The 13768-nt window shown below is 39.0% G+C and overlaps 1 protein-coding gene across 3 annotated transcripts in view; it reads left to right on the top strand.

Moving 5' to 3' along the window:
- The first annotated feature begins 4622 nt into the window (after positions 1-4622).
- The window catches only part of WASHC3 (WASH complex subunit 3), a 36670-nt gene continuing 27524 nt past the window's right edge, over positions 4623-13768 (top strand). For 2 of the 3 annotated variants that reach the window (XM_082280404.1, XM_082280402.1), the window contains exons 1-5: positions 4623-4731; positions 6248-6346; positions 8588-8653; positions 9893-10021; positions 12853-12963. In XM_082280404.1, coding sequence (XP_082136530.1) covers positions 4681-4731; positions 6248-6346; positions 8588-8653; positions 9893-10021; positions 12853-12963 — 456 coding nt within the window. In that variant the 5' untranslated portion in view covers positions 4623-4680. The remainder of the gene's footprint in view (positions 4732-6247; positions 6347-8587; positions 8654-9892; positions 10022-12852; positions 12964-13768) is intronic. The other variant, XM_082280403.1, reaches the window with a different exon arrangement.

Genomic DNA, 13768 nt, shown 5'->3' with positions numbered 1-13768 from the left:
ACTTGGTTATTTCTATTAAAATAAAATGTACTTTTTAAATATGATATTTGGTGTGAAATGAATTTTTAAGGGATTTTAAGAGATTTTGTGTCCCAGCATCTCAGCCTGACAATGTCACTCAGTTAACACAGCTCAAGTACTCTGAAATTGTGCAGAGTACCTGCAGAAAGAACACATCTCTATATTAACTTTCCTAACCATGACTATCTTACAAGAAAAAAAATATGCAGTAATGTACTGTCATAAAAAGTTGTCCCTGGACATTTTTGAATAAACTAGTTACCGCTACCAGTGAAGAAGCTAATGGTAAAATCAGAATGAGAATTTGAAGCAGTTTTATATCTCTAAAGATGACAGAGGGATATACTTCAAGCCTGTCAAACAGCATAGTGAGGTTTTTTTCTGCTTAAAGCCTTTTACTTCCAGTCTTTACAGGAAAATCAAAAGGATTCTGCTTTCTAGAAACATATTTTTCCTGTCCTTCCCTTACAAGACCCAGAACTGAAGTAAAAGAAGAAAAAGACAGAGATAACTCCTGTTTTGAGTATGTTTTTTGCATGCTTTTGCAAATGAAAGGATGTCAAGATGTTTCAGCTAGTGTAACAGCTCATTACAGCATCATAGCCATCCTTATTAGCTGTAGTTAGATTTTAGAATATTCTTTTGTTTGTTCCTATTTACGTAGGACACATAAAACCAATTCAGAAGAAGGACATCAATAAGTGAGATTAGAGTCACCTTTTAAAATAAAAACCTGTATTGTATTTCTCATAATCCTTTATCTTTGGCATTCCAACTGCCACCAAAATTTACCTAAAATGATTATAAAGTTCCTTTAAAGTTCCAGTCTTGACTCGCGTGTGTTTAAACTGTAAAATCAGCAGACTGCAGGATGCTTCAAGGTAACAGTGCTCTGTTTATCTTGTATCCATTATCTCTGTTTGACCAGAGATAGCAGCCTAAAGGGGAGGTTTAATTCACTTGTAGCTAAAAATCTTTGTGGGTCTGGAAGGAAGGATTGGCCTGAAGCACTGTTATCCTTTTGGTGTGTAGTGAAACTGAAACAGATGTTTTTCTGTCCTCAGAGAAACTTTACACAGCTCCTGCCTATGCAGAATATATACACTATACTCAGGACCCATATAGACAAGGGCAGTTTGCAACAGGTATGTGCAGGTGCACTCTTGAGTGAGACTTTTTTGGTTTAGAATTGCTTGAGACCCAAGAAGGACAGAAATTCTTTTGTTCTGTAGTTAATTCAGAAACCAGGATGTTTGCTTTTCATACTCTGTTTTTAAGGAATACTTAAAACTGTTTAGCCAGGAATGATCTTGCCAAGTTCAAGGCTCTTCATTTTATACTGGAAAGAAGCAATATGGATATTTTAAAAAATAAATAAATAAATAAGAGCAGCTAATGTTTTTAGCATGTTCCCCATGCTCTTTTGTGCAGAACAAAATAATTAGTTAATCCTCTGATGTTGCCTTAGCACAGTACTTGGAAAACTGAAACTTGACAAACCATTTTCAGAGAACGGAAAATCATTTATCATTCAGTTTCCATTTTCTCTTTTTTTTTTTTTTTTTAAGAAACCTACATAATACCTCATATTTGTGTTTCTCAGTCTATTTGACTGTCAAGGGTTGATAATTCTCTGAACTGTTTGCAAGATTTGTACAAATTCTGGCACACCGAGATTATTGAGATTGGGGGCTTGCTGAAATTCAGTTGAGAGAAAAATCATAGAGGCAGTATCAGTTTCATAGAGAAACTTTACTAGAATACCCTTTGCAAGCATGGATTTAGAAGACTCCATGGGAAATCAAGTAAATGTTAATCCACACTGATCTTTTCAGCTGTTCATTGGACCACCTTATTAAAAACAACTATTGCCCCTTGTGGAGGATCAGGTGACACCATGTCTGGAAATTTTTTTGGATCAGCTTTTTCTGTTTAATTTGTCTCTCAGTTGTATAGCTATTTGAGTTCTGGGCTGATTCTAACCCGAATGTGGTGTCCTGGGACCTGTAACAGTGTACAAGCACACAAGATGCATATGAACACTGTAAGCTACAGTAGCACTTGCCAGTTTTTCTCAGCTTGTGCAGTTTTGTTTTGCAGTTGACCTGAGGCTCTGGGTTTGTGCAGTATATGGAGCAGATCAGTTTCAGTGCTTTGAAACCTGTGTTCTTGCCTTTACTTTCCTGTGTACCCTAATCACAAGACAGGTATTTTTTACTAATGGTGAAGATAGAGCTCTGATCAGTTCTGTACACACGGCTTTTCCACTCCAAGTTAGCCTCAGCATCTGCAAAGTTAACATCCTCAAAATACTAATGTTCAACCAAACTTCATTTTGCTAACTCTTAAACACTCTTTAATCTATTTTCCTTCACTGGAAGGTGGAGCTACATGGCAGGGCCTTTAAATGCCAGCATATATATGTACTCATGCATAGGGTGTTAACTGCCAGCTGTTAAATACTGTACAGTACTTTTTCCTCAGTCTGACATTTATCATTCAGTATGGGTGCTGGTATGAAATACACTTTCAGTTGTACACACTGTAAAACTGGATATTATCACTCAATTATTTTTTATAAATCCTCTCCTTGGGAGTTCAGTCATTTATAGTTACAGTTGAACAAGTTAATTCAATTAAAACTTTTTAAAGAGGTTTTGGAAAATTTGGATAATTTTCCTCTGTTCTCTGTTTTTCACTTTTCATACCTTGCATTTCCTAACTCAAGCTGAGAGGAAAAAGTGCTGTGTTGCACTTTTCTGTGCAGTATTTTTGGCCAAATTAAAAGCAGGAAGTACCAGAAAGTTCACAGAAGAGCATATTCTTGGGAGATTTCTTACCCAGCTTTACAGACTAAAACATTCTGATAAGATCTGACTATGCATTTACATTAATTTTCATTGCCATTGCCTGGAAAAATTGTATTATAGACACTTTATGATAAATGAGATTAATTCTTCTTGAATATAATTTAGTTGGATTTTAAGGTAATTAAGGTGGCTAAATAACTCAGATAAGTTAAACAAACAGCTCTGTTGCCTAACACAAATTTGCACAACTCCTGTAAGCTAGGAATTGAAAGCTAAACCCACTGAATTTTTAGGTTAGTCTGCTGCTCTTCCTTTGGGAGAGGTGAGAAATTGCCAACAACATGTCAGTGCTCCAAACCATAGTATTGATGCCTTGAGGTGGCCACCTAAAAACAGAGACTAGACAAAATAAGAGAATAAAAGTCGGTATGTGTTTGAAGGGCCTTCAAAGGAACACCCTGGGCAGTCAAAAGGCTACACCCAAGATGGATGCTGAGTCATGAGTTCTTCACACTTTAATAAGTTTGGTCTATTTGCATATCAGGGTTAATTCTCCAATTATAACTTCAGTAAATGATGTAATTACCACAAGTTTGCTGCCCCCCCCCCCCCCCCTCTAGGCTTTAGTTTACACATTTTGGGGTCTGCTGTCCTTGAAGAGCAAACCTAGAGGGGCTTGTTTTGTCTAACCAGCATGAGAGAACAGTAGTTAATAGGCCACATGAAACTTCAGAGTCACCCACTAAGCAGTGCAGGATTTGAAAAATACAAAAGTTAAAACCTAAGGCATCAGTACGAATCACAAGTTGTTCAACAATTCAAGCAGTATGGACAAAAAAGTTTGCTACACTATCTTAGTAAGAGAGTAATAATAATGTGCATAAGACAGTAGGTTAGTAATAAATACATTGTGAAAGCAATAAAGTCACAAAAAGCTGCTTCAGTAAATAAATGAGAATTTTATGGAAATTTGAGTAACAGAACTAAGTGCTCTGTGTACAGCCACCATGGATCCTGTATATAAATTTGTAGAATGCTTGGCAAACTAATAATTTGGAAGTAAACTGAGAATTTTGGTAAATTTTAAACCAAAATTAGCATAGCACATTTGGGGTCTAATCTTCAAAGTATTACAGTAATTAGTGTGTCTTTATTTATCTCATCACATTAGAAGGTTCCACTGGACAACCTCAGATTATGGTGGTTTCTTCAGTGCCCTGAATTCAGGAGGGTTTATTAAATTTATCAGTATTTAGATGTAACCATGGAGAATTTCCACCAAATAGGGAAATACACTACAATCTATTTGGACTTACTGCTGTAAACAGGGACTTCAGATCACCCCAATCTTGTCTTTTTCGAAGACCCCAGGGCCATTCCGTATTCCTTATTTTTACTCCCCACATCCAACGTGTGGCACTTCCCCAGTCAAATTTTTGTTTATGGGCACAGGAGCAGTTCCTTTACTGGCTTTTTTCATTATTTCCTTGAGGTTTTACCGCAGGAGACGACGCTACCCAAACACTACTATGCAGGGCCACGCCCTGAGGCCTGTGGAGTGCTGGGTCTCAGTGTGACCCCCACTGGCATGGCCGGAGCCCCTCAGCGACTGTCACCACGTGCAACACAGAGCGGGTACCAAAGGAGGCACCGCAGAAGCTCAGGGTTTATACTCGGGCTTCATCCTTGGGCCGGCAATGAGAACTCCGGCCCGGGACTGCGTTTCCCAGGAGGAAGCGCGGGGAGCGGGCGCGCCCCGCCCCGCGGAGCTCGGGGTTTGTTTCCGGGCCGAGGCTGCGGAGTGCGGCCGTGCTGCGGAGCGGGGCTGCGCTCGCCCCGGCCCGTAGGCATGGACGAGGACGGGCTGCCCATCGTGGGCTCCGACATTGACCTCACCAAGGTACGGGCTGCGCTCGCCTGGAGCTCCGGGGCTGCCGCTCCTCCTCCCCGGCGGCGGCTGCGCTGGCCCTGGTGCTGGGCGAGCCCCGCGTCCCCCCCAGCTCCGCGGCCCGGCCCGGCGGCAGCGGGCGAGGGGAGCTTCCTGTGCGGTGGCGGTGCCGCCCTCGCACCCGGGAACGAGCGGACTCTGGTCCTCAGCTGCGTCTCCAGCTGTTTTCCAGAGGCATTTTGCTACAAGTTTTGTGATAACGTTGTATTTAAAGACTAAGCCGTTTCAACGTGGATCTGTGAGGCAAATCCCGTGCAAAGTTGTTTATTCATGTTTTTTAATGTTGTAGAAACTTTCTTTTTAAACTTAGTTTTGTAAATACCGAGCATCAAGACAGGACAGTTCCAACTGACCCAGTGATTCTTCCATGCTCTGTGCCACCCTGCAAATTTCTGCTAAGGTCATAAGCACTGCTTGACAAGTTTTGGCACCACAGAATTGAACTTTAGCAGATCCTGTTGTAGACGTGCACAGCCTGAAGGCTCGAGATAGTAGCAACAAAAGTCTCACAAAAAAACAGGATGTTTTAAGATTGCCATAGTGAATTGTATATTGAATGCACTGATAAATCAACGACTAAAGAGGTGAAGACTAGAGAGTCACTGTATTCACCAAAAAAGTGCAGCAGAATCTTGGCTGCCAGTAATATTCCTTGTGAATCTTCCACTTAAATCAATGACAATTTCATAGGCTAATTTTGTCTGTGAAGTTTAGGACTTAAAGCAGTTGTCCAAGGTTATTAACTCTGAGGCACTATAATTTTATACTTAAACTTTTGTGTGTGAGTTCCTGATTCCGGTCTTCTGTAATGGTTTAAATAAAAATGCCAACTCTGTGTTACAATATGACCACCGTTCTTTTTGGCAAACATGAGATTCTACATTTTAGTCTGAAAAGTATGTGAGCATCAAAACTGATCTGGAGGATAATTTTTGGTAATTTTAGGGTAGTCTGGGCTTGCAAATAAGAACCAGTATGGGTAGCCACTAAATACTTAGACAGCAACATCACTACACTTTAGTTTTCATCATGGTGTTAGTTGTAACTGAGTATTAGTATGGCTGGCCAAATTTGCTTTTCTTTCTTAAACTCCAGAAGGAAAGATTCTCATTTCCTCACTGTTTTTAAAAAACATCAACACTGATTTTCAGGAATATTCACTATTTCATCTAAAGGTGGTTTCTTTAAGGTAACAGTCCTTCATTTATTGGGTCTTGTTGCTTTTTCTGTGTGTCCTGTAAATTCGCAGCTGTCATGTTAGTAGATTTTTAGTGGCAAGGGATTTGTATGAATGCATATGTAAATCTGTGTATTAGAAAATGGTTTGTGTATGCATGCATTCATAGTAGGCACACTTAAGACAGATTTCCAAATAACTTCTTTTAAAAAATGAGCATTTTTTTAACGGATATTTGAATCCAAAATAACACTGATGTGTAACCTAATTTTCTCATATTTTTTAATGCAGGTTCCTGCTATTCAGCAGAAAAGAACTGTAGCATTTCTAAACCAGTTTGTGGTTCACACAGTGCAGTTTCTCAACCGCTTTTCTACTGTTTGTGAAGAGGTATGTTTATTATTTTCCCAGCTGTCCATTTATACAGTTCAAAAAATTCTAGAAATGAGAACCATTCATTTAAATATTTTTGATGCAGTAATACTGGTAGCTTAAACCAAAAAATACAGTCTGCTTTCTGTTCAAGGTTTCTCTTGAGTAAGCGCTTAAGACAGAATTTTTCCCCGAGGGATCCACATGAACTCCTGATTGTGCCACACTCAGTCTTGTTTCCTTAAACTTTTGCATTTGGCACAGTCTTGAACTTTGTGATACAGGAAATTTTCTCTGAGCAGCTTCATCTCTGGCTCTTGTCTTGTTATGGAAGAAGGATGCTATGTTCCTATGGTGCATCAAAACTTACTTTCAGATTTTATCACCTGTACTTTAAAAGAGTGATGCACTGAGCTCCGAGTGTAAATAATTTTTATGTTGAAAAAAGGACATTTTTGGCAAGTGATTAGCATAGAACAAGAAGCCCTTAACTTCAGTTTCCTGTAAAAAGAGAGAAAAATAAAAATATTTAGGATTAGTAAGTTTATGTGGTAACTTTGGAGTCAATAGAAATACAACAGACCGAAAAGATTAAAATTGTCTGCTGAACAGGACAAGAGTGCTTCCTCCCTTGTAGAAAGGGTGTTTCCTAATGTGGCTTTGAGTGTAACCTTTTTGTCTGCAGAGGTTTTTTGTAATTTTTCATTAGTTTATTCAACAAAGAATACTATACAGCTCTAGCCAGCTGAGCTAGGGTAGCAGTCAAATCCAATAAGCCTAAGCCGTGTAATCTGAGAAATTCTCTAATTTGTTGGTGAAGTTTAGAGCCAGACTCGTGACAAGTATAAAATTTGGCTACCACATGAATATATGGAGCTTCAGAGGAAAAAAGTCATTTTTCCTGGGTTTTTTAAACTTCTTGTAACGTGATAGGTGGGACAGTGTAACTGCCTGATGCTGTTGTCAGTTGTCCAAAACTCAGTTGTCACCTGATCTCAGTATTCCCTCTTCCACGGGCACTGTGGAAATCAGAACACATCTATTTAAAGCCACCTTGAGCACGCAGCAGCACTGTGAAGTCTGCCTAATAAAACAGTTATTAGTTAACCAAAATGTGTTGTTACCCAAGAGACTAAACAGTTGCTTTATGTAGTCCTTGAGAAGGTTTTTGTATTTATGAAGTACAGAAGTGTTTTTAATGTGAAAGGTTGCAGTGTAAGTCAGCAGAAGCCAAGAAACTCAAAATCAGGGCTGACACCATCCTTAACTCTAAATTTCTTGGCTCTTGTCTAGTCAAATAGACCCATAAAATTGCGTAATTGTCTTTTGTACATCTTTCCTACCCCTTTCCCAGTTATATGTAGGACACATAGTTCCTTCCAATAGGAACTGACTCTTCATGAACAAAGGACCATCTGTAAACAAGTCAGTGCACTATCCAAAAAGACTAACTCCTGTCAGTCTCCTTCTACTTTTTCTAGCATATTGGCAGAACTGCCATTTTCTTAGGGTGTTAAAGTTCTGCTTCAGAGCCAGGCAGAATCTTGCCAAGGTGCCAGAAAGCTGTCAGAATGGTACATATCTGCCAGCCAGCACTCTAGCCAACTTCACTTGGACAGGTCTGGTGGAGTATGGTAGTGATTAGTTAAAAGACTGGCAGTTCTTATGGAGTAATTTAGAAAAACTTAAGTTGTATTTTAAAAAAAGTCAAAATTTGATTGAGGTGCACCTGGAGCATATGAAGTGTGGTTAGTTCTGATTCATTGTGGATTTTTACTGTATAGGACTTTGAATCACCTGCTGTATTAATTATCAGATTTTCTCTGATACTGTTTTCGCTCGGTTACATACGCACACATCATCTCTTTTAGTCTTCTACATTTGTAAAAAGTTCTGAAGAAAGATCTTTTGGTAACTGGGAGAGTGCAATATGTCTACCATTATTCTCCAGTTGCCCCAAGTAATACTCTTATTTACTTTGGCTTTCTTTTGTGCATAGTCTGTCTTCACTTCTGTCAGTCTTTCTATGGGAAAACCAATGCAGAATAAAATTATTTAAAATTTGAACTGCTGTAGCTACTGTACTAAAAAGGGTTGTCATTGCTTCATTTATTTCATAATGTGATAATCTCATTTGCACTATACTCTGCCTTTGGCCAGGAGAAGACAAAAGTGATTTTTTTAAACTAGATGCAAACTGGTTTATATGTACAAGTGTGTAAGGGAGTGTTTTCACATCCTAATTGTTTTCTGTTGTAGAAATTGTCAGCACTCTCTCTCCGTATCCAACAAATTGAAACCACACTCAATATTCTGGATGCAAAGGTTTGTATGGATATAGACTTCATCTTCTGATAGTGACAGCCTCCTAGATTATGGGAACTACCTGCCTTTTTATAGTCTGAATTGAGCAAATAAGTTTTCATAATTATTTGAAGGAGCTTGTATAAAATCCTGGTATCAAGAATTCTCTCTTTGCATGCCTTACACTGTGTAACAGTTGAATATGTAGTTGATGCAGAAGAAAGGAACCAACAGTACCTAGTGGAAAATTTGAGTTTGTTAAGCATATGGAACAGGAAAGGAGCACTTTTTGCCATACAAACTCTAATAAGGAAATTCTTGCCCCCTTTGTAAAACAAAAGTATCTTTGTATGTTACTGGACTGTAAGGACTTCAGCTGATATAAGTAACTAGATAGAAGCCTTGTAAATCTTTTGATATTGAAATGTGGCCTGAACTAGATCTTAGCTAATGCAGATGTGTTTGATTTATCTTCTTTAGCTGAAATGATCTAATCTATGGTCCTATGTAGGAAATAGAGTATATAATTTACTAAAAGAAAAAAAAAAAAACAACACAAAAATAACCCCAACAAAATCCCATGGTCAATAAACCACCCACTATAAAGTTTTAACCAGTTCTTCTTTCAATAATGATGGAGGCAATTTCGGTTGGCTTTTCTGGGAGCAAGGGTGGAATATTTTGAAACTGTTCATTAAGATCTTGGTGGGGAAAAATAGTGTAATAATACAATCAGAGCTTACTAACTCTTAATTTATTTCAAAATATTTAGGAATGATCAGTATGGCTAATTTTTGCAGAAATCTTCATAATCATGTTAAATAGATTTTCCTTCAAATAGATATGCAGTGTGTTAGTATCCACTCTCAGCATTTCCTTAAAAAATGTGAAAGATGTAGAAAATTGAAAAATTTGTAACCAGTCACCCATCTGTTAGGTGATAGAGCTGTTCTTGCCATGATTTCTTTCACTGTAAGGGAAGTAGCAGAGATTGCATGGCTCTCATGTGGTTGATAAGTGCAGTAGCAAAATGCTAGGAAGGTGTGGAATCCTTTCCTCCTCTGAAACCCTGTGTTAACAGTGAAAGCTCCAATGGAGCTTTCCCCAATCAAAATACCAAAACTAGGGATAAAAAGTTACAATTTTGCTGATGTAAAACCTACCTGGACAATAAGTGGTAAGCAGCGTGCTGCAGATTTTGTTGTACATATAGTCTTATGATGTGCTCATTGCTTAATTGATGATGTTTTTTGCATTCAGTTATCCTCAATTCCTGGCCTAGAAGATGTCAAATTTGAAGTGTCCAGTGCAAATGTGAACAGTGTTACAAATGGTCCCGTGGCACAGGCTGCTGCAGATCAACAGACAGCTGTATCACCTCAGTCTGGGGTAAGTAATGAAGCATAACTCATACCTTGAAGGAAAAGAGCTCTCCAGGTCAAATTTTTAGTGTCATTTGAAGTAGACAGAAGAAGCAAGTCTGTTGGAAGTGAGCAATCAGCTGTAAAAACCTAAAACAAAGTTTTTCTCTACTGACACTGTTTTAACAAGTGACTTAAAACAAAAAAGGCTTTGTTTTGTTTTATACCCTTTCTTAACTATGTGGCTGTAGTGGTTTTGGTTCAGAATATTCATTACTTACTTATTTTCCTTCTGTGAGATAAGAATTAGGAGAAAAGCAAAGCAGGCACAAACCTTAAACAGTTGCAGTACAATGAAAGAGTTTTATTACTAATAGAATTAAAAGTAAAGAGAAAATAACAAGAAATTAAAGCAAATCCCCCCTCCCCTTTCCAGCACTTCTCTCCTTTTTCCCAGCTCACACAAAGGATAACAGAACATGGGATGTTAGTCAGTGTTGCAGTTCTTGAAAAGTCTCTCTCTTATGCTTAAGGGAAAAAAGGGTTTTCTTCAGTTGCACGTGGTTCCCAAACTGCCACCAACAGCAGATCCGCCCGGAAACAAACAATCTGCTGTGTGTAGAACATCTCTCCCATGGAAAATCTCACAGTTCCTTCACACTGCAAAACATGGGCCATCACATGGGGTTATTCATCTTTTTAAGGATGAGTTCTTTTGGCCTGCACACAAAGGCTCTTCTTCGCCACAAGTCTCTAGCAGCCTCTTACTACTTCTGTATAGCCTGGCATAGGCATTCTTCACAATCTTCACAGGCCACACGAGGATTCTCCATCCCCCCATGTTCTTCAAATGGATTAAAGAGACAAACAGTTTGTGGTATTACAGTTTCTTACCGCGGCATGCAAGAAGGTTTCTTTTAAGCTGCGCGCCAGAATCGCGGCCCCGCCCTCTTTTCTCCCATCGCCATTTCCAGCTCCGTCCCATGTGACTCACTTCTCTTTCTCTCTGACTGACACCGCCATGCTGAAGGGTGTTCTTGTTCAGCCTTTACGGTGGGGAAAGCCTCGCTCCCTTTGTGCTGCTGGCTGCGTGGTGTCTTCTTCAGTTCAGCACGAAGTGTGCTGGCTGCAGACAGGAGGCTCTGCCGGCTCCCGTTGACTCCGCCGGCCCCGCGTGGAGAGGAGAGGGACCCGCCGGTCCCCAGAAGCCGCGCTGGATGGGTTTAGCTGTGAGCAGTCCATGGCTGGTTTTAGCTTCCTGTGGTTCTGAGGCAGTCCCCCCCAGCCACCCAGGGTCCGTGCCGCAGCGTGGGGAAAGGGGCAGTGGCCCCGGCCCGGCCCGGCGGGGCCGGGAAGCTCCGGAGCCCCCACCTCCCAGCAGGCGAGCTCCGACCAAAAGGGGAAGTCCCGCCTTTCTGTGCGGTTTAAATATGTAAATTGTGAGAAGCGTAATTGGTCTAAAAGACTGTCCATCAACTCAGGGTCAACCCAATACAGTGGCCTAAATGATTAGAACTAAGTCAAATCTAATGCTAAATTTCTCTTTTGTCTTCTTCAATCACACTAAAATATGAACATGAATTACATCAGGGGGCTGGGAAGGTCATGAATGAAAGTAACAATTCAAATCACATCATTCCAAGTCCTTTCTTCCAAATGTGAGCTTTTAGCTCAAATTGGAATTTCTAGCATGCTTTTTTCTATAGAGTTCATAACCTTGAAGGTTTTCTATATATTATCCAACGTGTATTGGAAATGCCAGCTTATTGCAAGCAATCAGCATTAAGATCCTATCCCTGCAACTAATTTTTTGTCATTTTGAGGAGTTTAATGTGTGTGATTGGTTGATTTTTTTAAGCCAGACATTTAAATCCCGTGATCGCCCCTTAACTAAGTGAGGCTTTTGGCCCATTTGTAGATGGAGTTCTTTTCCCAGTTTCCTCTTACAGTTTCTTCTCATGGAATCTTCAATTCTGATCTCTGCTCATTCTCTTATTTGGTGGAAGTTGCTGTGGAGAAACAGTAGCTGGAGCACTCTGCTGCTTTTGCCTGCCTGTTAAAGATTGTAACTCTGATTTGCAAGCAGCACATGGGAGACACTGGACAGCACTGCATGTTCCATCCACATTAGAGAATAACTCACCATTAGTTCATTTTCTTTAAAATGTTCCTCCTCTCAGATATTAAAGTATATAAAGTATATTTAAGTATATAAAGTTCATTTATTTCTGAAAGGATGTTCCCAATGCTGCTTTCAAGTGATTAGTTTTGCAGAAAAAATACAGTTGTCTGTGTTCTTTTAGTAGTAGTAGAACTTCTTGTCATTTTTCATTTATGTGAATTAAATACTTTCAAGGAGTCTTCGATTTCATTGCATTGTCCTTTAAATAATGATTTATACTTGAAAGTATAGTTTAGAAGTTACATGATCTGTGTGAAACCCTTGTCAGGGAATCAAATATTTTGAGGAAAAAAGGCATTGGACTACTGGAGGAGATTTATAGATATGATCCTTATAAATATTTTTTATGAAAAGACCATTTACATTTAGTACTGTGTTATTCATTAAATACAACTTAACAGGGTTATTAGGGGCTTTTTGGTTTTTTATGTGTTGTTCGATAACTTAAAATTGTAACTAAAAATAGAAAGACACTCCTCTAACTGAACAACAAAAGAGCTGGATTTTGTGATTTCATATGTCTTGAAAATCTCTCTAACTCTGTGAGTGTAGATCAGAATAATCTTGATGAAGAAGAGTTGCACTTTACCTTTCAATATCCAGTTTTATGGGTTGGAATCTGTCCATGGGTCTGATGTGTACACCTAACCATTAAAGGGTTTGTTCTTCATATACAGCAGAACAACACACAAGAAGAAGGGTTACAGAAAACGGAGGTAGTCACAGAAAATGTCACAACTGTGGCCAAGGATCCAAGATATGCCAGATACCTCAAAATGGTACAAGTGGTAAGTCAGTTCTCATGTCATTCCTTGGCTATGATGTTATTTTTAGGTGGAACGTTACACACAGCTGTAAGCGGACGTTAAATGTCGGAACACATAGATTGCAACAGTAATCTTTAGGCTAGGATAACATCACAATATTCTAGCACATTTTCTCTAATAAATGAATTAGTGTAATATATTCCCTCAGACAGGTTCTGGCAAGATCTTTCTACAAAATTCTGCTGGTATACTTGTGAACTGAAGGTGTGAAATGTGTAAATGCAAAGTGATATTAGCCGGAGGCACAAAAGATGCCGCTGGAAGTGTAGTTGTCCTGGCAGAATTGGAGTCATTCCCTGCAGACAGACATGATTACAGTTTGATTTTACTGTAGGGTACAAAATACAGCTTTGCAAGTATAGTCCAGAACAGCAGTACTTGATATTTCTGTAAGGACCAAAATAGAGATTACAAGGACTGTTTCGCTGTTTGGTTCCACTCCAGTTTCCTGTTATTCATGATGCAGGTTTTGTTTACCTTTTTAGCTGTGGTCTGTGCTACAGACAAATAGGAAATAAATGAATGCAATCTCAATACTTACTTGTGTGAAAGCTAATGAAGGAATGAGAAGGTGAATGGGAGACTCTTTGTGACATTTTTAAGAGCTCATTTCACATCCACATAATTAAAAATGGGATTGGAAACAAAGAATTTATTTCAATTTATTTTCAATTTGTCAGTGGAAATTTTCCTCTAAAATCTATATTATAATTCTGGAAAGTATGACTATGTCATAGTATTAATAAAACTTTGCTTGTGTTAAAAC

Source organism: Coloeus monedula (genome assembly GCF_965178545.1).
Source record: "Coloeus monedula genome assembly, chromosome: 4".
Classification (NCBI taxonomy): Eukaryota; Metazoa; Chordata; class Aves; order Passeriformes; family Corvidae; genus Coloeus; species Coloeus monedula.
The sequence above is the reverse complement of the archived record's forward strand: the minus strand, read 5'-3'. Positions and strand labels throughout refer to the sequence as shown.